This window comes from Phalangium opilio, unplaced genomic scaffold (assembly GCF_054372755.1).
Source record: "Phalangium opilio isolate 3A_F unplaced genomic scaffold, DU_Popi_V2 ptg000031l_1, whole genome shotgun sequence".
NCBI lineage: Eukaryota > Metazoa > Arthropoda > Arachnida > Opiliones > Phalangiidae > Phalangium > Phalangium opilio.
Genome location: NW_028324158.1, coordinates 7,360,666 through 7,387,552, shown reverse-complemented (window position 1 = coordinate 7,387,552; position 26,887 = coordinate 7,360,666). Strand labels below are relative to the sequence as shown.

General features: G+C 37.9%; 1 protein-coding gene across 5 annotated transcripts in view; it reads right to left on the bottom strand.

Moving 5' to 3' along the window:
- CadN (neural cadherin) overlaps nucleotides 1-26,887 on the bottom strand; it is a 109,899-nt gene that overhangs the window by 34,630 nt on the left and 48,382 nt on the right. For all 5 annotated transcript variants that reach the window (XM_089869875.1, XM_089869873.1, XM_089869874.1 and 2 more), the window contains exons 14-15: nucleotides 7,734-7,877; nucleotides 47-162 (exon numbers count right to left, since the gene is read on the bottom strand). In XM_089869875.1, the coding sequence (XP_089726001.1) occupies nucleotides 47-162; nucleotides 7,734-7,877 (260 nt within the window). The remainder of the gene's footprint in view (nucleotides 1-46; nucleotides 163-7,733; nucleotides 7,878-26,887) is intronic.

The window sequence follows — 26,887 nt, the reverse complement described above, 5'->3', positions numbered from 1 at the left end:
ATGTAAATAAATGAATTAATTTGAAATGAAAATCAATCAGGCCTACCTCCTTTCTAGTTTCGTAGTCCAAAGGACCCGCTACGAAGATAGCTCCCGTTTCATTTTTGACGGCGAAGGCACCACCTGTATTCCCCTGCGTAATTTCGTACCGAATTCTTGAAGCTGGAATCAGAAATTTAATAGAAAGGTTAGACAATTTTGACAAAAGATATTTATAACTAACTCCGAATAATTTTCAGAATTTTGAACTTAGTCCTTAAAAAATACATCGTCTTTTATTTTTCATCTTTATGACAACAAAGAGAATTTCAGATAAGTCTGCAATGAATTCTTTAGGTCAAACCAAGAAGCGATATCTAGTTTACTAGGGAGAAGGTATAGTCGTGCGCCATAGTCCCAGTCCTCCTTCCAAAATACAAGGGGGGACGTAAAAGGAGGCCGGGCTATTTCGCCTCTCCTTTCTACCTCTGTCTCTATGACCTGGCTCTTCTTTCATACCCCTCCGCCTCGTGGAAAGGGGCCTAAGTGTTCGCGCGCCGTAGTCCCAGTCCCCCTTTCCAAATACAAGGGGGGACGTAAAAGGAGGCCAGGCTATTTCGCCTCTCCTCAGCCAACTTCTCCTTTTTACCTCTGTCGCTATGACCCGCCTCTTCTTTCATACCCCTCCGCCTCGTGAAAGGGGGTCCGGGACTTTGACGCGCGCCCACATTACTCTGTTCTCTATTCCTACTTCTAAAATTAAATCTATCCCTGATATAACAAAGTATAAGTAAAACTCATATGAATATAAACAGGACGTAAACTATTTTGTAAACAATACTAGTAATTCTTAACGCTAAATAACACCAAAGATAAAGGCAGGCAAAGACTATTACTTTTCAATTGCAAATTTGCAACCTGTTTTTGTTTGTCTTTACCCTTGTAACTTCGCTAAAACATCATGATTAAACTACGAAATGCATAAACCTAATGGCTTTCCAACCGGAAAATTTTTTAAGCGTAAAATTTTTAAGTGGTAAACCGATGTAACTTGACAGTAAAGCGAAAGGCGAGGGACAATGTTGATTTTAGTAACATCTTGGGAATACGCAAAAATGGAAAATTGTTTACCAAATAAAATTTCTGAATATACCTACCATTAGTGTACAGTACGGAACATAAAATGTTTTCCCCATACAGAATTCGGACTAATGCAACGAACAAACAACCCTTTTTTATGTACACAATATTCCATTGGACCATTAGGTATTCAAGCACGAATTTTCATTCGGACATAAAAAAGTACATCATAGAAGAATATACTGAAGTTTCATTGGGTTACTGCAACCATAAGTTTGACACTACCTTATACTTCGTAATGCTATAGACTTACAGCTCGAGGTAGTTCGAGAACGACAAGCGAGAATTGTTTGGCTACACTCGGTTGATTTTGCAGTTCATCTTCCAATTTAGTCGGTAGTAAGCCTTTGACAGCGCCTCGCCAGGGGTCGCTTTACCTCGAATCTATGACCTACGTCACTTCATGGCAAGCTCCAGTTTGTAACCAGTGACAAACTTATGGCTAACATAACTTATAAACTTATGCTGCAACTTATACCACCCACTCTGGTTTTATTTTGAAATAAACTAAAATCTAAAAACTTTTATTATTCCTAAATTGGATAAAATGTATTGGGTATCTAAGCCTAAACATACCGTATTCTATAAAAGTATGTGTCCTAAGGATATTTATTTTCTACGACCAAACATCCTTAAGTAAATAGGTAGAGCTGAGTCACGTGGCGGTGTACTCGAGGTAGAGGGGGATATCAGAGTGATTAGCCCCTCTGAGTGGCAACTCAAAAGATGTACCAAAACCTATGGTTCCACATTAAGTCGCCGAAGAAAAAGGTTCCAAAAACTGGCATTTTTTTGACATATTTGAAGCAGAAATTCCAAATAAATATTTAAATTGACGTCATTTTTTGACAATTTTCCCTAGATCAAATGAGAAGTGCGCCACAAAGGGAATTTAATATATCTAGTTAAAACCGGTGACTTTTAAGCTTCTCAGAGTTTTGGGACATAATTTAAATATTTTATTAAAATGTTTTGTTTAAGTCAAATCAAGTTGCCTATAAACTTTAAGCTTTAGTCTTAATACAGGGTTCATATAAAATTCCCCAAACCAAATTTTCTTTTTTTTTAGAACTCTAAAATTCAATAAAACGATGCTTCTTAAATAAGGGTTAATCTTAAAGCTAAAATATGACATTCTTGACAAAGTCTTAATCACGAGGAATTAGTACGAACCCTGTTTAAATAACTTGGAGCGTGTAGATGTACAGTACAGACACCAGAGAGTTATCAAATCGCCGCGAGCATTTTGATACGTTTCTAATTTCAGATACACGTACCAATTCTTCAGGATAAGTTTCTTAACGTAGCTTAAAAGCTCTTATAGAGACTTAGCCTAACTCCTTAAGCTACGCTGATTACGTTAGAAGACCTAATTTGCATTGAAGATATAATAATCCCACAAGCGTCTTTGCATACGTAACTCAACTTCCCTAATGTTTCCACATTAAGGAACTATATATTGATAAACAAGCGTGTTGAAAAACAAACTTTCTATAAACCAACTGAATCTCAACGTAAAATCTATTGTCGATAATTATATATATTTATTTATTTAATAAATATCATTGTAAATTAGCTAATTAGTAAATAATTTTAACACGCTGGTTTACAGTGATAAATTATCAGTAATTTTCTGTCATCAAATTTTAGTCTTTTGGCTGGTCAAAACTTACAAGAAAAAGTTTAATCTACAAAAGTATAACAACAAAACAGTTTTTTTTTTCAACAAAATTTAAACTAAACTACGAAACGCCCCCTGCACGAGAGACGCGCCTAAGGGAAACGCCCCCTGCACGAGAGACGCGCCTAAGGGAAACGCCCCCTGCACGAGAGACGCGCCTAAGGGAAACGCCCCCTGCACGAGAGACGCGCCTAAGGGAAACGCCCCCTGCACGAGAGACGCGCCTAAGGGAAACGCCCCCTGCACGAGAGACGCGCCTAAGGGAAACACCCCTCTACCTTTTTATAAATGGAAACGTGCTCAAAGCGTACTTATGGAAAATAGTTTAGGGTTAATGGCATACCAATGTTTCGCTTCACCGGTATTGGATTCTTAAATAGAAATCAATTTTAGATCCATACCAGCTTAATCTTGCAACACGACTGGCGTCCAAGACGCGAGCGCGTCTCACTAATTCCCAATAAATCACGTTAACACTTAGCATTGGTTTAAATGCACATTCAACGTGGTACTATCAGGCTCGATACATTATAGGCTATAACGGGCTAGAAACCGGGACAGGGGGGATTATTCAAAATCAACCCAATCTTAATTAAGGAGTAATTAGGCTATAATGAATAATTAGAGTCAAATGAAGTCGATATTGCGTATTGGTATAGGAGAGAGTTAGCTAAGTCGGATGCCGATTTTGATGTTAGCGAAATATACAAGGGACAGACCCAAAATTTAATATAACGAGATACCAGCCGGCCCAGGGTTCCTACGAATTTTCCCAAAAACATTTTAAATTATATTCTCAGGTTTTAAAGAGTAACTTCTAATAAACTTAACTGTACATGGTTCGGAAGAAATTTTTATATTGAAAATCCCTGACTTTTAGAGCTTATCCCTGACCAAATTTTTCCAAGATCCCTCACGATTTTAAGGTATTTACCAGAGTCTACTTCATCACCCATGGGCCCATATTTAGCATTGCTCGAAGCATGGTTTGATATACCAAATGAAATCCCTGACTTATCCATGACCTTTCCCCCATTTTCGAAATCCCTAAATCCGTGACTTATCCATGACCTTTCCCCCATTTTCTAAATCCCTTACTTATCCAGGTTCAGTAGGAACTCTGTTACAGGTGTATCACTGTACTGGACTCGCAACTGAATTAAAGGGCTTAAGAAATGTATAATTTACATGCACAAAAAAATAAAAACATCCATGCTATAATATTTAATGATTCTTCCTGATTTTTTAATTAGATAATAATAATCTTAACTGATTTCTCAAGCTAATTCTGATTTTCCCTGAGTTTATACTCTAAACCAATTCATTGCTATTTCCAGTTATCGTACGAACCCTTACGAATTAAATCGGCGCATCCATTTAAAAGTGAGATGAGCAGCTATAGACAGGCTATGTTATATAAGAGCTTTAATGTATGCTCCGTTGGAGTTTCGGGACACGGTTTTCAAATATATAACTGCGCAATTATATCAGTGGTAATTTCGCTATGGTAACTGCAGCTGCTATAGCTCTTTCAAATCCCCAAAAGGTTATCCCAGAACTTTCCTTCCAAAGTTCGACTCTCTTTAAATATTAAAATATAAAATGTTTAATTGAAGTGTTCAGGGATTTTGAGGGTAGGGTTTAAATATGTCGCTAATTGGCCATATGTCTAATCAGCGCCACTAGCGGATGGTCTGAAAACTACTCTCATAGAGTCTAGGTATGTTTAAGCGGGTTTGCAGAATTTCCGCCAGGTGGCTCGAACGCCGCGCCATCTGACGGAAATTCTGCAAACCCTCTTAAATATACCTAGTCTCTATGGGAGTAGTTCTCAGACCATCCGCTAGTGGCGCTGATTAGACATATGGCCAATTAACGTTCGTTCATCTATTACTAAACCGATTTCTATATAATGTATGAATAAAATCTGTTAATTCGAGTATTTCTATAGAAATTGAAAATAAAACCTCTGATGCTTCAAAGTTTAATAACGCATAATCCATAAATAAAGTTCTCTTATAATTTTCAGCAAAATCTAACTTAGAATATTTTAGCACGTACTAACTGGTATCATAAGTTCGTAAGATATGTTCCTTCCATAAGTTTGTCACTGGTTACAAACTGGAGCTTGTCATTAAGTGATGGAAGTAGGTCATAGATTCGAGGTAAAGCGACGCCTGGTGAAGCCCTGCCAAAGGCTTAGTACAGACTAAATATGAAGATGGAAGTCCTGCAAAATTAGCCGAGTGTAGTACTTCAATTCTCGCTTGTCGTTCTCCCTCGAACTAGCTCGATCTGAAAGTCTCTAGCATTACGAAGTTTAGGTAGCGTCATACTTATGGAACATATCTTATAGACTTATGCTGGTATTAAAAACCTTATCGAGTGTCTGATTCGTATATACAGGGTGTTTCTGAAAGGTGGTTTGTAAAAATGAAGGGGGGTGTTCTTAGAGCGATTTTGAGTCGAAAATATAACTTCTATCTCCATTTTGCCCCTATTTTCAAGTTAAGATTGGAGTATTTTACGGATGACCCCTTATATTTAAGTATAAGAAACTGAAAGATAATGATTTCTAATTTAATTAAGGGGTCATCCCTAAAACACTCCAGACATAACCATATAAAAGGGTGTCCCTTTTATGCAAAATGGAGATAGAAGTTACATTTTCCACTCAAAATCACCAAAAGAACGTCCCCCTTAATTTCTGACAGACCTTTCAGAAACACCCTGTTTATAACCGGGCATGATATTAAAATTTCCACTTCCTCCTCCATCATCGTATTTTCGATCGGCACACCGATTCTCCTCAACGCTTTTAGTAGATTGGGTTTAATGGATTTTAAATTTTAATTGTTATTAATGAAAGTGTTTTAGATATTTAATTACTTTATAAGGTTGCCTTTATATCAATTAATACATGGGCTAAATATAACGTATGATGGCTTCGGAAAGGACCGTTAGATTTTGCTTGGTTGGAGAAACATGGAAAGCATTTCGTAGTTCGCGCTCCAGTTGATAAGACCATAAGTTCATAAGATATGTACGTCCATAAGTTTGTCACTGAGAGAGCTTGTCATGAAGTGACGTAGGTCATAGATTCGGGGTAAAGCGACGCCTGGCCCTGGTGAGACACTGCTAAAGCCTTAGTACAGACCACGGGTAGATTTAATTTTAGAAGTAGGAATGGAGAACAGAGTAATGTGGGCGCGCGTCAAAGTCCCGGACCCCCTTCCACGGGACGAGGGGGTATGAAAGAAGAGGCGGGTCATTGCGACAGAAGTAAAAGGGAATTACGTATTTTTCGCCGTCCCCGTCAGCAACGTCATCAAAACGTAGTTTGAGTGAGCCAATAAGATAATTTAAACATTTCGTTACGTATTGGACGGAGGGGCTTTTTACTGGGCTATGAGTCGGACTGAAGTAAATACTAACTAACCGTTCTCCATTCCTACTTCTAAAATTAAATCTATACCCGGTAAAAGACTAAATAGGAAGATGAAATGTAGTCAATTCTCGCTTGTCGTTCTCGAACTATATGCTCTTAGTAAGTTACTAGCATGTGTTATACTTATGGAACATATCTCATAAACTTATGATAAGACGTAGCCCGGGGTGGGGGCGAAGGGTGGCCGCTGTCGATATTTAGTTAATTGCTTTTTAATCGCGTTCTATTTACCGGAAGACGTCTATACGCGAATATTATATGGGATCCGTTAAGGATGTTTTCCCCTATTTATTGATTTATATTCTAAATTAATAATTACTGTGGTCAAAAGACAACAATATCTTAAAATTTTCGCTACAAATTTCATAATATAATTTAAGCGGATTGATTTGAATATTTTGAATATAATAACAAGCGAAATTATTAAACTGGAAGTTGTTTGTTACTCATTATATATATTTAAGGTTTTGTAAATAATCCCAGGCCCAACTTAAACAATAAGAGATAGGGTGATACAAATAAGCCGCGTTTACACGACACTACACATTTTGGAACTATTTTCAAGCGTTTTGGAAAGGTCGATACGTAACATTTCGCTGTTAAAGAGAGGGTGAAGTGGTTTTTGTATCGATTCTTCCGAGATATTTTATAATAAAAATGCATTACAGTTCTTGAAAGTGCGTTAGGGCTTTCGAAAACTGTTTCAAAGTGTTTAGTGCAAACGCGGTTTTAGTTCAAACTATCCCTGATCGAAAGCACATAATTTTTTTAACGCAAATAAGCGCCAAAAACTGACTTTAAAGACGTAACATTAATTATAGCTCATCATAACAATGTTAAAGAAAATGTAAGTAACTGTATTGGAAACACTGCTCTGACGTCACCCGCTTCTCAGAAAGGTCTAACGCGCAGCTAGGCTCGTTTATAAAAACTTAAACAACTCATATTTTCTTTAATATTACCATAAGTTTATAAGATATTTTCCTAAAGTATGACAGTACCTATGCTTCGTAATGCTAGAGACTTACAGCTCGAGCTATAGTTCCAGAACGACAAGCGAGAATTGCAAACTACACTTGGATAATTTTGCAGTCCATCTTAATTCCTATTTAGTCTGTACTAAGCCTTTGATAGCGCCTCACCTGACGTCGCTTTACCTCAAATCTATGACCAACCTCAATCACTTCATGACAAGCTCCAGTTTGTAACCAGTGACAAACTTATTTGAACATATCGTATGAACTTACGATATTACGAGATATAATTCCAATCTGAAATATTCTTCATGCACTTAACACGTATGTGCTTTCAAATTAAAAATGGAAATCAATAAGCTATAGTCTAAAACTTTCTTTGAAGAAAGAAAGAACTGAACTTTAGCTGTCCCTATTCGGTTTCTTTCTAAGGCAAGCATTTACTCGGTTCCAATTAATTAAAAGAACAATTAAGGATTGAAGTAAACACAAAAGTATCGATGACACTTACATTCGTCTTTGTCCTTGGCGGTGACTGTGATGACCGTGTGCTGGATGTCCTCATCCTCGTTGACCTCGGCCTCGTAAAGTGTTTGATCAAAATAAGGCGGGTTGTCATTCTTGTCACCAATTCCGATTCGAATATACTTGGTCACTGTTACAAAATAAAAGGGAGAAAAAGAAGAAGAATTTCACCATTAACACTCGGCAATGCCACAGGAATAATTAATTCGATAAACACAAGACCGCCCCCCCCCCCCTCCTTTAACTCAAACAAACTTCGATCCTCAAACGGAATAAAAAGAAGAACCACATCAGAAGTAGATCAAAAACGAAGTTACTAAGAAGGATATTATAATCCCCAAAAGGGAGGTAATACGTGGTCAAGGGGAAAGATAACCTGACGTCATTAAGTCCCCAGTTGGATTGGAGTAGTTAGTTAACCCTCTTCGATGTAAAAAGGGGGGTAGAAAACCATCAGTATAAGGACATACGAGAGGGTTTGACTCATAGCCGTCTCTGCGCACTCTCTGGACCCAAAACGCCTAGAGCGCAGGCGCAGAAAACAGATGGAAGGCAAAGTGTTCCCCTCTCTTAGTTACATTGAAGAGGCTTATACAGTTTCAGTTAGGGGGACGCCCAAGTGAGAGACAGAAGAGTATGACGTTGCAAGGTCTGAACTGTTAGCACCTATAATTCTCCATAATACCTCGTGATATTTCTTTTGGGGTTATGATCGAGGGAAATGTTAGTTATCTTCACTTCTGTACCCGAGGGACAAATATTTCACAACAGCATAATAGGACTGAATGAATGCGTAGCCATTTTCTCAATGTATCAAATCGGATTTTGTGAGAAGAGCTAGACTAACCATTATGCATGACGTATTTTACTTCGCCAACAAGCTATCGGGCTGCGCGTTGCACCTAAACTGACTTCGGGTAGCTACCAACTTACTGAAATCCCAGTTATAAAGACGTCAGAACTAGGAGGCGTGACGGATGTATTCAAGCCTGGCCCCCAAAACCCGCATAGAAATTAGCACGGAAGAAATGTTGGCACAATAATAATACCTTCGACTTAATATACTTTGAGGCGAAATCGATTTTCGATACCAAATAGGAATTAAAAGCGACAGAACGTAAAAGAGAGAGAGAGAGAGATGGGGAGGGGCGTAGAGAAGACGAAGCCCAACGCCATTATCGACAATGGACACAAACCGAATTCAAATCAGTAAGGGATATGGTCGCCGTCCAAGTCATGTATGTTCAGTGTAAGATTTCACTACAGTTGAAGGCATGTGTAACTATCTCCATTAGTAATGGGATGACTTTGGATGAATTCGTGTATGGAAGTAAACCGACTGAGTGAACTAATTCTCAAAAGAGTTTTCTTTTCCTTTTTTATTCAAAATTGAATTCGGTATTGACGCTTTTCTAATCTCAGCCAACAGGAATTCCAATACCCGGAGAACATTGAATTCCCGTCGTGTTTGCGCAAACCAGACAAGTTATTTTTATACTATGGATTGAATTTTTGTGGTTTTTACGAGCAAAGATTACTCCCAAAATTTCCTTTAACAACAAATAGTTCGATAGATTGCAATATACTAAGGTTGTTTTGAAACTCCAAACTTAATATTTACATACACCGTTCCGTTTTATTTCGAGAGTTGTACCAAATTATTGTCAAACAATTTAAAAGTTTTCTGTCTGAAGAAAATCATAACGGAGTATTAGCAAACGCTCGTAGATAAAAACTAAAAGTCTACTTCATTGAGGCCTCTTCGCAATGTGTAATACGAGACACGCCCCCTTTACCTCTCAGAGTAATGTCGACTCCCTCTGGGTATGATTACATTTACGAAAGTAGCACAGGGAACATGAGGTGAATAGGATCATATAGTGTCAGTAACTATACGTATGCTAACGTCACACTCTTCTATCTCTTAGTTCTGTGTCATCCCCCTACTAGGAGCGTACAGTCTCCCCTCTGAAGGGAGGAATACACAGTCTACACCACCACTCTAACGACACTATTTTATAGTAGCAGATACTGACTCTAGTACCAAGAATTAACGTTTTTACCGCCACCTAAAAAAGCTTTTCTCTGATTCGTTGCATGATTCGTGTAGGGGATGAGAGGAGGGTCGTTAGCCTCCCGTATCACATAGCGTCTACAGCCAAAGGCCGGGAACCGCGAACAAAGTATACTTTTCGTTTTAATCTATTAACTTTTGACATTAGGAATAGATTAACAGAGCTGGTATAGCAAATCAACGAACTTTCATGTTCCTGAAACGGTTCCCCAGACACAATCGATTTACAAACCCACACACAAAACTCCGTTCCATAATCTACTTGTGGTTATATAAACACATACGTTGGTAAGTAGCTAAGAGCCTAAGTCATTTCAGCATCTCTTTAATAAATGGCCTACTTTCCTTGTCTCAAATTACACCACTCCAGTATGTAACAATTAACCGAACTAATTTGAAATTAGTTAAACTTAAGTCTAAATCAAATAGGTAATTCAAGAACTGTGGAACGAGGTCAACTTCAGTACAAATTGGTCAAATTCAATTGAATTCAATTAGAAACGAATGTAAGACATTTTCTCTAAACGAAATAAATTGCATCAAGGCAAGTAAAGCCGGAGTTTAATTACAGTTAAGATTAGAATCTCGAGACTTAGGCGTGAAGGAAAATTGGAAGCCGTAACCGACAATCGCATCCCATTTGACGCCATCACCCAAGATAGGAAATCACTTGGGAATTAGGATTTAGTCCAAGCTAGTAAACTACCTAAGACCTTTCCCGAACCAACCACAGTTTGGCATTGCTTCCATAGACCTTTTCGAGCTACCTTCTCCCATACCTTTGCTTCAATACCTATTTTGTAAATGTTCCTATAGGCCGACCAGTCAAAATAAAAAAGGTTCATGTAAACCCTACGTAGTAAACCGCAAATGTTCATTTTAGCAACCTTTATACCTTTTTCATCTGAAATTTATACCTTAGTCAACCGTAACTGTAATTACATTAAAACTACGTTATCTGCCTTTGGATCTAGTGTACTCTCAGTCTAAAATATGGGAAAGGATCTTGCCAACCCGAACAGCCCGTACAGAAAAAAGTCCGTATTTTCTATCATTAAAGACCCTAATCCGCGATAGTCAACTTATAAAGACAGTAAAAGCAACGCGTTTCCAATGGCACAAACGAAATCGAATAACACTGTCAAGTTTGATTGACTCATTGCAATAGATTTTCTTCCAGGGAGCATACTCCATGGTAGGATCAGAGACTAGTAAATAAGTGGACAAAATATTGTTGTTAACCAGAAGAATATAATACTTCACTACCACAAAGCAAGGTAACATGATTCTTCCCGACATCAGAACATTTGGAGCAAGGTTACTAAACCGAATCACATACGCGATAAATAATTCCCTCATCATTACTCTATTAGCGCTTAACTATTTGCCAAGGCGCATTCTTGCGCTTGTGCCTTTTTGTCCCACGTCAAGACAATCAAGGTTTGCGCGTTCGTTGCTGGGGATATAGTACCAAACAGTTATAGAATTCACCCTAGCACGGTGCGATAGTTACCCATCTGAAGTTTGATGAGCAGGAGAGCAAACAAAAGGGCTCCCTCTCCTGGGAAGAATCATGAATTACATAACTAAAGAATTAAGAGGATACAGAGTATCATCCTTCTATTATCCCCTTCGGATTTAACATATACAGGAAAGCTTCAAAATACTAACGTTCGGAATGGTTTGAGTCCAATAGCTTACTAGTCTCTGGAGACACTGTAGTGGTAAACCGGAAGTTCACGTGGGGGGAAACGGAAGTAAAAGAAAACGAGGCTACAATCCTTTCACATACACGAGAGAAGCGGAAGAGTTCTTGTGAAGAAATGAATACTGGGAGTATAGAGATTTAAGGGGTTTAGGCCCGAATGTGTCGCCAGAAAAAGAAGTGTTTTGTATGGGCTTTTACATAAGGATTTCTTTCGATTAGTATCCTATGGGGTCTTGAATAGACCCCTGAGTGCGAAGCGTTTCAATTGGATATAATAGAGGGATAAAGAGGGGAATTTGGTTAACCGTGATCACATTCCTATCCATAAAATTGGTCCCTATTACATCAGGGTCTTGTAGGACAAACCATTTATTAAAAGAACAATTTCAGATAGTTTTGCAAATAAGAAGAAACGAAAAACCAATAAAATTCATTCCAGCAGTCTTTCTGCTTAATTAGGCTTCAAAAGCTAATTAATCTCAAAAATATTTCGGGGAAGGAAATGCGAGGTTTGGAATAATTAATTTCAATTAGAAAGTTATATGTATTACTAATTTTTGGCTTCTTAAAATCTGTCACCGAGGGGTAGAACATTCTTACGAAAACGCAGCAAGTACTCTCTCCTATAACAAACTGCGTTATCTCAGGTCAAAAATTGTCGAGAAATCAGAAGGATTTTAGAAAATGATGGTATATGTCCCACTCCACGGATTTCAACCTTTGACATTAAACTTCGGACCCATTTCCTAAAGCAAACGGAGATAAGTAACTGAGTAGCAGTAAGTATGACACGAATTTAGGAGTCGGAAAGTGGATAATAGAAGAAGGGTGACACTCTGTATCCCCTTAATACTTTAATTATGAAACATGATTCTTCCCAGGCTCATGCACCTTTTAGTTAGCTCTCCTGCTCATTAAACTTCAGATGGATTACTATGGTCTACCGTCTAGGGTGAATTCTACAACTGTTTGGCCAGTACTAAATCCTCAGCAATCAACCCACAAACCTTGATTGTCTTGACGTGGGACAAAAACGCACAAGCGCATGCATGCGCCTTGGCAAATAGTTAAGCGCTAATAGAGTAATGATAAAGGAACTATTTATGGCGTATGTGATTCGGTTTAATAACCTTCATGCTCCAAATGTTAAGGGATGATGTTGGGAAAAATCATGTTACAATTACCCCGTCCGCTTTGTGGATGGTACACTTCTCTCGAAGAGAAGTCTTTTGGTTCCACTTATTGTTACATGTTACTTCGATGCGTGTATATTAGCTATTCGTTTCAGTAAAGAGAGAGAGGCAGCCGTTCCACTGCACCATTCTTGGATAACGTGTTCCAGTTCGCTGGACCTTGGCAAAGCCTCGAACCGAACCAGAGAGAGTATCGAATTCTTTTAAGCATTTTCCTCTTGTCTCTTACATCAAAAAACCCCCCCTATCTGGATATCCAATCTTTGTTCTCGGTATAAGCCCATGCAGAGTCTCAGACGCTATACAATCTTTGCTAAGAAAATAGACAGCCAGCCGCGAGTGACTAAAATCAGAAACTGGGGTCCCGTTTGTTCCCTGATTGCGAATGCCAAGAGGAAAGGCCCACCAAAGAAAACGATCCTCATGGCTTGAGCACTCTGGGGCATTAGAGTCGCTTCGTACTATACCTACCCTCTTTCCCCGTCATCACCCTTTTGTCCATTATCTCGCGTCTTGACCCCTATGCAGGGTCGATGATGGTCAAAAGAGTTCATATGAAAAAAGTAAAAAATGTTCCCAGATAGCCTCTAAAAGGTATAGTCCGAAAAACCCTGAGGGATCGCTTGGCTTGATGTCTGATCTAGTTTTTTTAGTCATTATTATTTGGGGCGAAACTAAGCTAAAGTGGTGTCCACACGGAGAGGTTGGAAAAATCTACTATGATTCAAGTAAATTGTGAAACAAATGAACACATATAAGATGAATTACGACTGTTTAGAAGGCACTCTGGCCTTGTGTGCGTGGACTGTTATGACTCTAAATTGTTACTTTAAACAGGTTCATGACACGTTCAAGTCATACTACAGGTTCAATTAAATTCAAGCAGCCACTTTCAGGTGCAACACCAAATCTCAAGACAGAGTAATAACAATTTTTTTAATTTTAAAAATTGCATTGTTTCCAGGAACTTAGCTAACCCTGGCTTCCTCTTCGACAACGTAAAAAAGGGGTAGGCAACCCTCGGTATCGGGGCATACAAGGGGGTTGGGTTGATACATTGCCATCCGTCTCTGCCCATGTACTCACTCTCATGATACAAAAGGACTACAGCGCAGGCGCCAAAACGCGAGATGGAAGGCAAAGTTTTTACCCCGTGTCTTTCCCTCTCAGTTACATTGAAATGGTCTATTACGACCGTCTTGATTTCTTGAATTGATTGTGGGTAAAGATCTCTTTGTGTGCATCGGTTTTATACATTTCAGCTTGTTTTGTTTGATCAAGGCTATGAATAGCCATGGGTCATCTCTTTAGGTTTGAGTGTGTGTGCTGAAGAAGCTTTCGTCGAAACCTTACGTAAGAGTTCACCCTTGAGACATTTTATTAATGCTTGCAAGTAAAGTGGGAGAATACGGTACCCAATGGCGGCCTGGCACCCGTGTGTTTGCTTTCGACTCCAATTTTGTAATTAAGATCGAAAAGCACTGTTTAAATTTGACAAAGGGCTTAACAAGAAGTGATATCTAGTTTATTAGAGAGAAGCTATAAGATGCCTAAGTATTCGCGCGCCATAGTCCCAGTCCCCCTTTCAAAATACAAGGGGGGACGTAAAAGGAGGCCAAATACAAGGGGGGACGTAAAAGGAGGCCAGACTATTTCGCTAGACTCTCCTCAGTCGGAAAATACCTAATTTTTCTCATTCGCGTCGCGCTGACGTGAGTTTTCAAGAACCAATGAGATTCTGGTTGTAATTTAGAGGCGGGGATTAACTCCGGACCTACTATATGTTTGGACTGGAGATAAAGCTAGAAATGTGGCGAATTTATACCTTCTCCCTAATAAACTAGATATCACTTCTTGGGCTTAACTTCACTCCTTCGAAAACTTGTTGAAATCTCTTTGGGCCGGGTCATTTTTAGAAAATCCTGAGATTCATGGCACGTATTCGCTCATTTTTCAGTTTCCCTCCCCCTATACTTCTCAAACAATTCCCAGGCGCAATGCCACTTTCATATTTAAGGCTAACAGGATTTTAAATGAGATTCAATAAATATTATATATCCCTTCTAGCGTGCGATAATACTTAGTTTTCTTTTCTTTTCGATTTTGCCTGGTTGCTAATACGAGCATCATTTTTCTGGCGCAAGTCTACGGTTCGGGTTTAGGGGGGCCCAAATGCAACGCTATTATTGAGATGTATTGATCATCACTTATTTATTATATTTGGGGCCCCGGGTTTACGCCCTTCCGTTTTCTCTCTGTGTAGGCCCAGTTTATCTTTCCAAAATAAGATAAATATTTTATCGATAATCCTTTATATTTCGATGGTACCTGTGTCTGTCTATAACAATGGTTGGTTATTTAATGCGCTTTCCGTGATTTATTTTCGATTTAGTCTACGCCCTAGTTTCTTATTCAGAGATTAGTGTCGAATTATAACTTTATAAATGTCATAAATTATTAACTAACTAAATCATTCGTCAATCGAGATTTGATTAATCTTGATTAATACCGTCAGGTTGTTGGGGGGGTTTAAAAATATCAAGGAAGAAGACTTTGAAAATATCATCGTTAGTAGCTGATATTCCCTATGGAATGGATGAATCTCTTAAATCTCTACGTCCAAAATAAGAAATGGACTATATCAGGGATAGATTTAATTTTAGAAGTAGGAATGGAGAACGGTTAGTATTTACTTCTGTCCGACTCTTGGCCCAGTATAGAGCCCCTCCCTCCAACACGTAACGAAAAATTCAAAATATCTTATTGGCTCACTTAAACTGCGTTTTGATGACGTTGCTGACGGGGACGGCGAAAAATACGTAATTCTTTTTTACCTCTGTCGCTATGACCCGCCTCTTCTTTCATACCCCCCCCCCTTTCCCGGGGAAGGGTGCCCGGGACTTTGACGCGCGCCCAGATTACTCTGTTCTCCATTCCTATTTCTAAAATTAAATCAATCCCTGATATATATATTCATAGTTTCCAGACTAGGAGGATTGATACCATTTACATCGGGAGGCCCAGCTGGTCATAATAAAGAAGATAAGATATAGGGCCTTAATTCTCTCATTTCAAAGGAGTTTTCTCGGTTTTTATAAGCAACTTCATCAAAATTGAAGATTTAAATTATGGGTTTTATTAAGGCTTATTATTATTATTTTTCTTATTTTAATGCAGTCTTTAATATTTGGTATTCTAATATATTTTTTAAATTCCCAGGTCAAACACCAGCGCGATAATTTGCATATTTCCCTTAAATTCGCAAAAAAAAAAAAATAGTCACCTAATCAAAATCGACTAAAATATGTTAGTTTGAACCTATATTGCAGTATGATCCTCCTATATACAGGGTGTTTCTGATAAGTGTTCCGTACATTAGAGTCGAACATGTTCTACAAAATTTTTCAGACCGGGCTAGCATTTCCAATTTATTATTTTTGAAGTGTTTTAGGGATGACCCTTTAATAAAATTAACATAGTCATTCAGTTCGTTTATTAAATTTAAGGGGTCATCCGTAAAATTCTGACTCCAATCTTAACTTGAAAACAGTGGCCCGGACGGCAAAATGGAGATAGAAATTACATTTTCGACTCAAAATCGTGCACCCAAAGTACATCTCCCTTAATTTATGACAGACTTATCAGAAACACCCTGTGTAGATAAATAAATAAGTAAATAAATAAATAAATAAATAGACACATATTTGAGCAAGCGTGATAGGAAGAAACATCATGGAAAAACAAAATACGAAGTTAAAACACGAGAATATAAAAAATTCACGAAACACTTTTCATTAATACCAAGTTCCGAATCGATTTCGCCTACAGACACCCTGGGGCATGATCAAGAACATATATAACCTCTGAGAACGTGATGGTGCAAATAACATCTTAGACTTCAACGAGGCAATATTTTAGCCTCGTCATAAATGACGATTCACTTGGGTATAACGCGTGAAAATATGAGATCCCTGGACCGTTATGGTCTACCCAATATTTTTACAATTCAAACGTTGAACGTTCTACGCTCTTAAATGTGTTCTTGGTATTATCAGTTCTTGAATGAAACAAAAAAATTGGAGCTATATGGTTCGGTAATGATCCTTAACTATCCAAAGCTAGTGCTACAGAACTATACTAGCTACAGGCCCATAAAATGCCTGACGTGTCTCGCAGACCTCTCTCGGGGGACCAACAGGAACGAACGAACGTCGCTGTATTACTTTTCCTTTTTTAGCAGTAAAAGATACTTTGCCAGCAAGCGGTCATCAAACTCCCATTTAACGTGTGGTATCGGGGAAAATCGTTGGGAAAGGGGTCCACCTGTAATTTATATATCGTTTCCGACCAATTCCTTGAGGTTTAACGGTCACTACCCGCAAGGTATTTATGAGGACAGTAGATATAGGAGACACTTTTCCCACAGGGTGATGTTGCAAGGACTAAATAATGCAAGTATGGTATAGGAATAATGGTTTCCTACAATGCATATTGCACAGTATTCAATATGAATAGCACTTCACGCTTGAAGGAGAAAGGGATGATGGAGTGGTAATCTAAATACCTATAACGTTGCAGTCAAAATCAGGCCTAAATTTGACGTGTATTTCGATATAGCCCATATTGGAGAAGGCATGTTCGTAAGACGTAAGTTCATAAGATATGTTCCATAAGTTTGTCACTGGTTACAAACTGGAGCTTGTCATGAAGTGACGTAGGTCATAGATTCGAGGTAAAGCGACGCCTGGTGAGGCGCTGTCAAAGGCTTAGTACAGTCTAAATAGGAAGATGGAAGTCCTGCAAAAGTAACCGAGTGTAGGACACAATTCTCGCTTGTCGTTCTCGAACTATAGCTCTCACTAAGTCTTAAGCATTATGAAGTATAAGTAGTGTCATACTTATGGAACGTATCTTATAAACTTATGGTAAGATCAGTCAGGCTATATACAGTAATCAGTCTATTCTAGCACTGAAAATTCAATAGAGCTAGTGTTTGAATGGGGAAAGGTATAGAATCGAGTTGGCATCCCGATCGTTATTGTGTACCAAAGCTAGACATGGAAGACCCAATTCACCATGGCTATATGGTAAATTAATACATACAACTAATAAGAATCATTGTGTAGCCATTTTATCAACGAATCTAGGCGGATTTTGTGGGAAGAACTAAAACAATCAATGCATGACGAATTCTAAATCTCGTTGCGCCTTGCACATTCCGAGCGCCTTGGAACTTGTTTTCCTACCAGAAACTGAAATCTCAGTAAGAAAGTTGACAGAATTCCAAGTCCGACCCACAAACCCCGCATAGAAATTAACATGGAGGATAGGGGGCACAATAATTCCTATTACCTGTATGCATTACTGACAATACCTTTGGTTAGTGAAAGCTATATTAGGTTAAATCAGGTCGGGTTGGGTGATGTCACTTTAGTCTTTGCCCCTGAGGCGTTTGTTTCTCTCATGGCAATAATGTAATGGTCTATGGCGTACGCACAGAAGTAACGTCATAAGTCCATAAGATACGTTCCATAAGTTTGTCACTGGTTACAAACTGGAGCTTGCCATAAAGTGATTGAGGCAGGTCATAGATTCGAGGTAAAGCGACGCCTGGTCAGGCGCTGTCAAAAGCTTAGTAATGCAGACTTAATAGGAACATGGACTGCAAAATTAACCACCGAGTGTAGTACTTCAATTCTCGCTTGTCGTTGTCGAACTAGCTCGAGCTGTAACTTAAAGTCTCCAGCATTACGAAGTATCATACTTATGGAACATCTTATAAACTAATGGTAGCGTCGCAGAATCACGTCACAGATTAGAAGTAATGAAAACTTTAGTTGCAACGGCCTACCAATGGCGTGCGTTAACGTTAGAACTATTGGTCTTGGCACACACACAGTGACACAACCGCAATCTTTCAGTCCTAATTTTTGTTTCGTTGTCATAAGGAATGGATCTTTCGTGACAGTCATACCATTTCTTATTCATAACTCTAGTGGGATGTATTGGTCCGCTTGCAGTTATTTTTCTTCGTTCTTTCTCTCTAGTCGCCGTCGTCATTGGGGGTCCTTAAAGCCCCAACGACGTTCCACGTTCCTATCCAAATTCCCCGCCTCTAGTATCAAATGCAAGCCTTTTGGGTCGATAATGGTATACGGTCGCTGCTTCACCGCGTTCTGAGGAGGGTGTTACAAAAATATTTCTTTTTCTTAAGCATTTTATTATTTTTATTTTCGTCTAACCGCAGAAGTCAATTCCATGGTAGTATGTGGCATAACATAGAGACTTTTGCATAGAAATAGTTGAAAGGTTCCTTTCAAAACAACGTCGTTCTTAAATAATATTTAATTTTAATTGTCTTAGTTGTGAGTTTTCACTAAGAAGTGATATCTAGATTATTTGGGAGAAGGTATAAATTCGCCACATTTCTAGCTTTATCTCCAGTCCAAACGTAGCCTGTCCGGAGTTAATCCCCTCCTCTAAATTACAACCAGCATCTCATTGGTTCTTGAAAACTCACGTCAGGGCAACGCGAATGACGAAAATTTCGTATTTTCCGACTGAGAAGAGGCGAAATAGCCCGGCCTCCTCTTACGTCCCCCCTTGTATTTTGAAAGGGGATTGGGACTATGGCGCGCGAATATTTAGGCATCTTATAACTTCTCCCTAGAAAACTAGATATCACTTCTTTTTATCAGTTCACCTAAAAATTCACTTCACCGATACGAACTTTTGATTACACGAGTACACTTTCCAGTTTTTAAGAAGCAAAAAGAAATGCCTAAAAAATGTGCTTTACTTAAAGAAGATTTGAAAGAATTTGAATATACATTTTGCGTAAGAACATCAAAGTTGAAAGAGGTTTTAGTTTTATTTTATATATAGTTTGAAACTCTGCATTTATTTAAATTTGGTTTCCTGCATTTTAGTATAAATACCTCGGTATTTAAAGAACTTTTAAGCTTGGATTACGTTTTGGACAGATTGTTGAAGTATATGGGGGCATTAGATAAAGTTCTTTTGTTTTTCCAATTTTAAATTTATGGACCTTAAACTTTGACTTAATCTTTATGTCAATAACCCTTAAAGTAAATTATTTAACTTAGGTAAATAGAACTAATGTAGAGTTATCATGAAAATAGCTTATTTTACTATTGCCGCAAGGCGAAACCGCTATTTCTCATAAAATTAACTATGAAATTCACAAATCAAAACATTTCAATTTTATACTAATCTAGTCAAACGAGTAACGAGTAGAGCGTATGACACATTTCTTTCTTTGACCAATGAGAAGTTACAGCACGTTTACGTAATAATATCCTAAGCCTTTCAATATGAATTCGTTCTCAAATATTTGATTAGCTCCAAATATATAGTGTCAGTCGTTGGACTGAGCCTTGGTTCGGCGCAACTAATTCGACATATACCGAATGGGCTATATACGTACAGTAGCCTAGTTATTGGAAGAGATAACATAAAGGGGTCGAATAGTTGTCGACAGTCGACGCCAGGCCGAAAAATTACAAGAATTTAACAATTCAGGCACCTTTACAAAAATAAATTAGCCTTATAATACGAAAAACTAATTTGAAATTTAAACATTCTTCTGAAATCTATAGGCTATCTATATAAATCTAAGTCCTGACTGACTGATAATCAACGCCCAGCACAAACCGCTTGCCCTAGAGGGCTGAAAATTTGCAGGAACGTTACTCATAAGTAGTAGGCGCGTACTAAGAAAGATTTTTCCAGTCCGCCGCCATCTTAATAAATGGCGCCCAGAAATGTAAATAATCTTTTCTACGCAACAAAGTCAGCGCGTTTCAAACGATTTCATAAATATTTAGTACACTGATTTCCTTTAACCTATAGACTGGCTGAATGGCCTTTTGGGTTCGTTTTGTTGCCATCTTTTTAAATGGCGGCCAGAAATTTAAAAACCCTTCGTTATGGAATAATGTCCGCGTAAAAAGTAATAAAAAATGTCCCGACGGGCTGACGGGCAACGCCGAGTGCCTTCTGCTACAAAAATATTAGTCATCAGTAAAATCTACACATTCTTTATATCATTTTGATGGAAGTTCTTATTACACGTACGCGAGCGACGCCGCGGGTAACAGCTAGTATTTCTACAGTATATTCGCTCGTATCTCTTGCGAATTATGGTTAAATGTTAGACCCCTTCACTAGACTGGAAAGATAGTGATTGGCTTGGTTCGTCGATTTACACCTTCGTAAATGATGCCTACAATGTTACGTATTAAGGTTTGCTCGCAATATATATGTAGGTTCTATATAAATACCAGGGAATTGGTCCGAAAACTAGAACGAAGCGATAATATACCAGCTAATAACGGGTTGCGAACTTGCGATAATTTTCTCCAAACAATAGTTGTTCAATAATTGCTTTCGATGATTTAAAATAGATTAACGCAAAATTCAAGTAATTCAGTGTTATCGATAAGTTTAGAAGCTTACGCCTCTCTGTTAATTAACTAGTTATTTAATTAACAAGTTCAGTAGTTTTAACCAGGGATAGATTTAATTTTAGAAGTAGGAATGGAGAACAGAGTAATGTGGGCGCGCGCGTCAAAGTCCCGGACCCCCTTCCACGGGACCGAGGGGTATGAAAGAAGAGGCGGTCATAGCGACAGAGGTAAAAAGGAATGACGTAATTTTCGCCGACCCCGTCAGCAACTTCATCAAAACGTAGTTTAAGTGAGCCAATAATATCATTTAAACTTTTCGTTACGTGTTGGAGGGAGGGGATCTATACTGGGTGGTCTATGAGTCGGACTGAAGTAAATACTAACCGTAAATACTCCATTCCTACTTCTAAAATTAAATCTATCACTGTTTTAACCCTTATACAGAGTCGTAAATCTTAACATTTGGGTTTATTTAAAAGTATAGCTTCATGTTTGCGCCATCATTTGATGACTTTAAGTTAATCAACTTCTGATTGTAGGTAAAATCAAAGTCTCTGATCTTATAATGTTAGCAATATTGTATAGAGAAATCGGTTAAAATCATTAAAATTCATCGCATTGGCTTCATCAAAGGGGAATAAGATGTATTAAATGATTTTATTTTTGGCCAAGAATTCTCCATATGTGCCTGGCTACAAACTCAAAGAGTTTGAGCTAGTCTTCAGTGAACTCTAGTTCAAAGGGTTCAGTCCGGAGCATGACGCTTTGAACAAATTGATTTTATATTTATTTATAAGGTATTATTAAAATTCACTAACATATTTGTGGTTATTTTAAACAGTTATATTTCAAAGTTATTTACTGAAGTTAAATATATTTCAAATTTATTAGACCGTCGCTCTTATTGGTCAACGTTTCAGCAAATCAAAAATGGGAACGCGAAAAACGGGACAAAATTACGAAAAACCTTGGTACAAGCAAGTACCACAAGATAAAAAAATTATCGAACATTTTACATAATACTTCATTGCCCCCAAAACAGAACAAAAAAATTTAAGTGTATTTTGAGATGCTTACGAAACATAATTGCCTATACAATCCACCTGAGACAAAACTTTAAAATATATATTTATAGTAACTTATTACGATAATGCACTTTCAATATGAATAAATTTCGTATGATACAGTCCCCCCTTCGCCTAAAAAAAGCCAACCCCCTGGGGTATTTTATGCTTTTCATAATTTATTCTAAAAAATGTTTAGGTATTCTAAAAAAACTATAATATTTTGATAAGGAGTCAAATCGAGTTTTCGTTTCAAAGAAAATCTTATCAAATATTAAAATTTAGAAGCGTTTCAAGCTTCAAAAGACCTTATTGTTTATTGATAAGGTGAAAAGAATTAAGATGGTACTATGTACCGTATTGTATCTCTTGTGAAATTGTTATGCCACAAATGTATCAAATTATATTTAGAATTGTTATAAAATTTAGATTTAGGCCTATTTCATCAATTTAATTTCACTCAAACCAAAAGTAAATAGATATGCTCAAACCCACCAGAAAATAGGTTTTATATATAAATTAATGCACGTGAAATGAATTAGCATTAATTTCACGTGCAACGACTCCGAGATTATTTCCTTTCACCTGAAATACCAAGATATTCTGATTGATTATTATAGTTTCAATTTTCTTCTTCAATAAGACGGAATTTAAAATATTATAGTGCTCAATTAAAAATCTTGATAATTATTAATTACATGCAGGAATGCATACAACAGGAATCATTGTTCTTCAGATCTCACGTTAATTTCTAGGCGAGTTTTGTGGGCCGGGCCTCATAATTCTGACGTCTCTCTGTGATTTTATTATTTGGTATCGATGCTGTTTAATTTTATTTATTTATTTATTTATTTATTTGGATTGGATCCCCGCTCATGAATAAATTAAATTTTAAACGAGAAACCAATTATGACAAATGGAAGGAAAATCTATCTACTAAACAGTAAAAATACCGTAGCCTTAGCACTATCATACAATGTTATTGCAACTTAATTCACTTCAAATTTTTGACTAATATAACTAATTTATCCCAAATTCTTTCCCATCCCATTGGCATTTCCACGACTTGTAAAATATTCACGTGTTATTCTTGAAACTTCCATCAGTTTAAGAAATAGGTTGAATTCTTATTTTCTTTATCGTAAATCATTAATTGAAGTTGTTCGTGATACGAATATCAGGTAAAAAAAAGGTAAAACAATTCCAATGTTTATTTCAATATGGGAAAGAATTATACGGCTCTAATATTTTATTCAAATACTTCTAGAGAAATTCGAATTATAATTTCGTACGTCATTGACACGAAAGCGGGTTTTCTTCGATTATTTTACTTTTCTTGTCTTCATAAGGGGTGGGGAAAACTTCAAACTTACCCAAATCTTTCCCAATAAAGGATTACGTTGTTGTCTACAATCACTACCAGGGCTCAAACTAAAATCTCACAATAAAAAAGGGACTTTTCGCGATACAAATAGGGACCAGAATTTTGAAAGTAAGGACCAACAATTGAAAAAGGGACCGAAAACGCATGTTAATTACATAAAAAAATCTTAAACTGACATGTTTTTACGTATTAAGTGGAGTTAATAACATTATATCACTTTTTTTCATACGATTTTCAACAAAATAGCAAGTTATTTCGGACTTTTTTACAGATATTTACGTTACTTCTTTGCGGAAACAGTTATTCTATAGATCTCCCCTTGATTAACTACTAAATAAATACATCTTCCCTCCGGTTTTTGAAAAAATAGAGCTATTTAAGGACCTAATACCGATTTTAGGCTAGATTAAGGACCTCACAGGAAAATAGGGACTTTTAGGGACCCTGCACTACGAGTTAAAAGGCTATTTTGAATATTATCAGAAATCCCTGCTATAAATAATAAACCATTATAATTAAAAAAAAAAAAAAAACTAGTTCAAATGGCTTAAAAATTTATAAAAATCGAAATGGTTCTTCTAAACACTTAATTCACTCTTAATTAACCACACCAAATAAATTAGCGATCATTTTTTGCTTACCCAAATACGTACTAGCTCCGGTGAGGACAAACAATACCTTGAGAGCATCTAGCATTGGCAAATAACGGTTACAACTAGTTGTAGAAAACCCTGATTTAAATTCTCTTCATTTATAATAAAATTTATCATAAATTCAATCGGCGCACAATTAATATTATTTATATATATAAATTTCACTGAATAACGACGTAGCAACCACCAATGAAAAATTATAAATTAAAAATCACCAATACAATAACACGTTTATCCGGAACCGCAAAAACCAACCGGAAGTAAACTTAACAAGAACAATAATGGGAAGCAAAGTTGGAACGGAGCAAACCCGTAAGACCGTCTAGGAAGGGATGGGAAAAAGTAAAGGGTATTAAAGAAACGTCGTTAAAATCTCCGTGACGGTAACTGAAGTAGATGACACCCGGTGTCGGTTCGACTCTAACCGGGGATGAAAAAATCCAACCCGGTCGTACGCGACCATACGCCGGTACCAACAACATGAGAAAGCCACAGTTAAAACCCAACACCAACAGGATCGGACCGAACCGAACCAAAAACAAAAACCAATCAAGGTCCGGTTTCTTCGCAAAGAATATTTTTTTATTCTCCTGAACGCACTTAATCCTGCAGTTGGTGAAGTAATATCCAAAGGATCGTTTGCATCGTTGGGTTATTGTTGCTTATTAAATAAGTTAATCCACCACGTGCAACAACGGGACCTTTGACGCCGCGTTAGGGACGCAAGTCGGTCCGGGATACGGATTCTCTAGCATCAGTCCTCGCGTTCGACTCTCACAGTTTTGTCGATGGAGAGAAAGAGAGAGAGAGAGAGAGAGTTTGGTATCTTCAAGAAGCTCAACGGGAATGGTTTGGTTTGCTATGGGACTGAGAGAGAGAGAGGCGAGAGACTCGACTCCGGGATGAAAATTTTGCGCGTGGTAGGTAGGACAAGGGGAAGAAGGGGGAAGATTTTTGGGACTAGGGGTAAACGGGATCAATAAGTAGCACCCCTTTCGCCGGTAAGGGGCACTTGCTAAGGGTTTTCGGGCTTCTGGAAAAGGGGTAAGTAAGGAAGGAGGAGGTAAAGAAAGGGATGGATGGAGGAGAATTCTCTGTATGGGATTTTACAACAGTGGTATTGGACTGCTGGCGTAAAGCGTGGCGACATCTTTTGTAGGGTTGGAAAAGTTTCGGTTGAACTTAGTCCGATTGGTACTAGAGTCGCTTGCAATAAATATTTGTCTACTATAACTGTAGTAAATTTTATGGCCAATTGAAAATGAAGTGTGCCTAGGACCGAAGTAAAGTGGTTTCTATGGGCAAGTCAATTTGAGTCGAAAATATAATTTCTGTGACATTTTTCCCCAAGCGCCACCGTTTGCAAGTTAAGATCATTGGAGTGCTTTGCGAATGACCCCTTTATTAAATAGGCATTGTCTTTCAGTTTCTTACTTAAATTTTAGGGGTCATCCGTAAAACAATCCAATCGTAACGTGAAAAACGGTGTCCTTTGTGACAAAATGTCATAGAAGTTACATTTTCGACTCAAACATTATTCCCCATAGAACCAACTGAACTACGACGGTCCTCTAACCACCCTTCTTGTAACCCACGTTTAGATTCATAAACGTACCCTCTAAGAATTGGCTAGAATACTAGAAACAGTAGCCCGTCAGTCTCAGCAAAAATTCCAGTAATTTATACTATGAAATTCCAACAATTACACACTGAACATTGGGCCAAGTACAACTCTCATTCTCAAAGAGATTCGTGTAATTCCCAATTCCTCGGACAAATAACAAAAAGAAAAATTCTTAACCTACAGGGAAGCTAAGATACATACATTCCTTGATATTCTTAAATCTTTCCGTCGAGTTTGCAAAAATTTTAAACCATTTGAAACTTCCCGATAACGTTTGCCAAAAAGCCACCCGATGAGACGATTATCATGTTAGCAAAAAGAACATTTTTTCTCGGTTCACTTTGGAAGCTTTTTTTGAAAAGACGCAGCTTCGACTTTGGCAGGACCCGAGAGGAAACTAGGCTTAAGTAAGGAAGTGATGGGAACTTTAAAGTGCATATGCAGCGAGTCGAAATACCAGTGAATAGAACCTCTTGATGTAACTAAGGGAAAGACATGGGGGATAAAAATATGCCTTCCATCGAGGCGCCCCTCAGTATTGAGAGATACAAGGGGGTTGATACATTGCCACCCGTACGGTCTCTGCGCACATTCATGATACAAAAAGACTACAGCGCAGGCGCCAAAAAAGAGAGAGATGGAGGGAAAAGTTTTACCCCCGTGTCTTCCCCTCTTAGTAACATCGAAATGGTTCATCTGTAGTAGCACCAAGAAGTGATATCTAGTTTATTAGGCAGAAGGTATAAGATGCCCAAGTATTCGCGCTCCATAGTCCCAGGCCCCCCTTTCAAAATACAAGGGGGGGGGCGTAAAGGAGGCCGGGCTATTTTGCCTCTCCTCAGTCGGAAAGTATATTAAGTTTCGTCATTCGCGTCTCGCTGACGAGAGTTTTCAAGAATCATTGAGATGCTGGTTGTAATTTTGAGACGGGGATTAACTCCGGACCTACTATACGTTTGGACTGGAGATAAAGCTGGAAATGTGGCGAATTTATACCTTCTCCCTTATAAA